General features: G+C 42.7%; 1 protein-coding gene across 1 annotated transcript in view; it reads right to left on the reverse strand.

The window, feature by feature from the left end:
* The window catches only part of LOC118423779 (serine/threonine-protein phosphatase 6 regulatory ankyrin repeat subunit A-like), a 3,954-nt gene extending 2,703 nt beyond the window's left edge, over nt 1–1,251 (reverse strand). The window contains exon 1 of the mRNA XM_035831996.1: nt 1,076–1,251. Within this exon, the coding sequence (XP_035687889.1) occupies nt 1,076–1,250 (175 nt within the window). The 5' untranslated portion in view covers nt 1,251. The remainder of the gene's footprint in view (nt 1–1,075) is intronic.
* Nucleotides 1,252–1,752: the final 501 nt, after the last annotated feature.

The following is a 1,752-nucleotide window of genomic DNA, read 5'->3' on the forward strand; positions in this document are numbered from 1 at the left end:
CAAATCGTGGTTCATTGTGCGCAAATACCGATACGTTTGATTGAGATATCAAAGTCCGTCTGTTGCTCCAAAGCTCTCTGTTCAAGCAAGGAGCTCTGATATAAACATTTATCGCCTAGAGAAAACAATTTACAGCATTCCTGCTGTGAACTAAATTATGAAACCAGCACGTGTATGATAACACAAACAACACTATCAAAATGTAACGACGAAAAAAACACAATGGGAGAAAAACATACAAACACGTATTGTGTGTTGTGCACAAATGCTAGTACAATATTGTAACAGTTCCATTGGCCGGCGTGGTGGGGTACTCAGTGGGGACTTTGAGTCGCAGATGTTATTAACTTGAGCGCCTGCATGGGGGGGGGGGCGCTTTACGCTGAATTCAGAAGAACGTATTACGCTAAAATCAAGGAAGGCAATGACGCAAAAATTTGGTCACATCGCTACAAAACATTTCAATAGAACGGCTTTCCCTGCGAAGTATGGGTAATCAAAATACTATTAGGCTACCTATGCCTTTGGAAAAGAGCATGCAGGCCCTCAAACTTTACAGACGTGTACAGACAATTAAATTGACACAGTTCATGGTAACTTTGTTGGAGATACAAACGGCCACTAATTCTCCCTATTTCACTAAATTCTACTATTCAGCCAACGTACTCATACAAACTTGGTAAAATGTGCCCATGAGCGATTGGAAACATGCGTAAACAACAATAATTGTGAGCCGGCAAGTGAAAATTTCTCGCCTGACGAAAAGACCAGAGGACGAGTGGGCTACAGGACGAAAAATCTTCTAATCGTAGCTACACAATCTCTCGCTCACTGTGGAACAGATTGGGCCTCCTCCCTATATACCCTTAGTATAGAGGGTGCAGCTGGAAGCCTGATTTACTAGGAAACAGATGAGTCGTATCGTCTTCAACCTATTTGAGCACGTAAACGCACGACTCCAGTCATTGGAACCAATCGCATAGAGGTTGTATTCCCCTTGTTACCAACATTCCGCCTGGTTGAAGTTGTATGACAGACGTGAGTCTAAAGGAAAGAAATTCAATTATGTGCTTACCAGCTTCCAAAGCCATTTCAACGGTCCGAAGTTTGCCACTGTCAGCACCAGCCAACAGAATTGGACCGGCACTGGCACAATGATAGTTTTCTGCAGGTACACATACAGACGCCATCTCGCTATGACCAATGTTATCGACAACTTCCCCACGCGCTATACGTATGAGTTTGAACATGGGAAGAAGTTGTCTGGCCAGTCACGTGAGCTATTGTCTTGCCACCCTATTGCCACATGGGTAGCTATTCTACACCATGGGTAGAACGTAATCTCCAAGCAGATCTTGCGGTGACAAAAGATAGTATTATAAGTTTGGGAAAGAGTTTAGCCGGTAGAGGAGTTTCATTGTCCACCATTGTTCATTATATTAAAATACCTTTATTGTACATTCATGCCTCGACGGGCTAGGTACAGGTCGTTGGTAGTATAATCATAACGTAGCAGAACTAAAGGTTTTAAAAATCATTGTTGCGGATAAATGCATAGATGCCTGCACATGAAAAGTACAACTAGCTATAGACTAAACCTTGTTGTAAATAACTGCAAATACGGGGTATGTGTCGAAGTTAGTAAGCCCCACAGATAACGATTGAAAAACTTGCACAAGTTTGACGCCTTCCGTGCAAGTTGACGAGCGAACGTATCGAGACCATGGCCCTCGAAACTCTTGAATTATTCTT

This window comes from Branchiostoma floridae, chromosome 10, assembly GCF_000003815.2.
Source record: "Branchiostoma floridae strain S238N-H82 chromosome 10, Bfl_VNyyK, whole genome shotgun sequence".
In the NCBI taxonomy this organism is placed as follows: Eukaryota; Metazoa; Chordata; class Leptocardii; order Amphioxiformes; family Branchiostomatidae; genus Branchiostoma; species Branchiostoma floridae.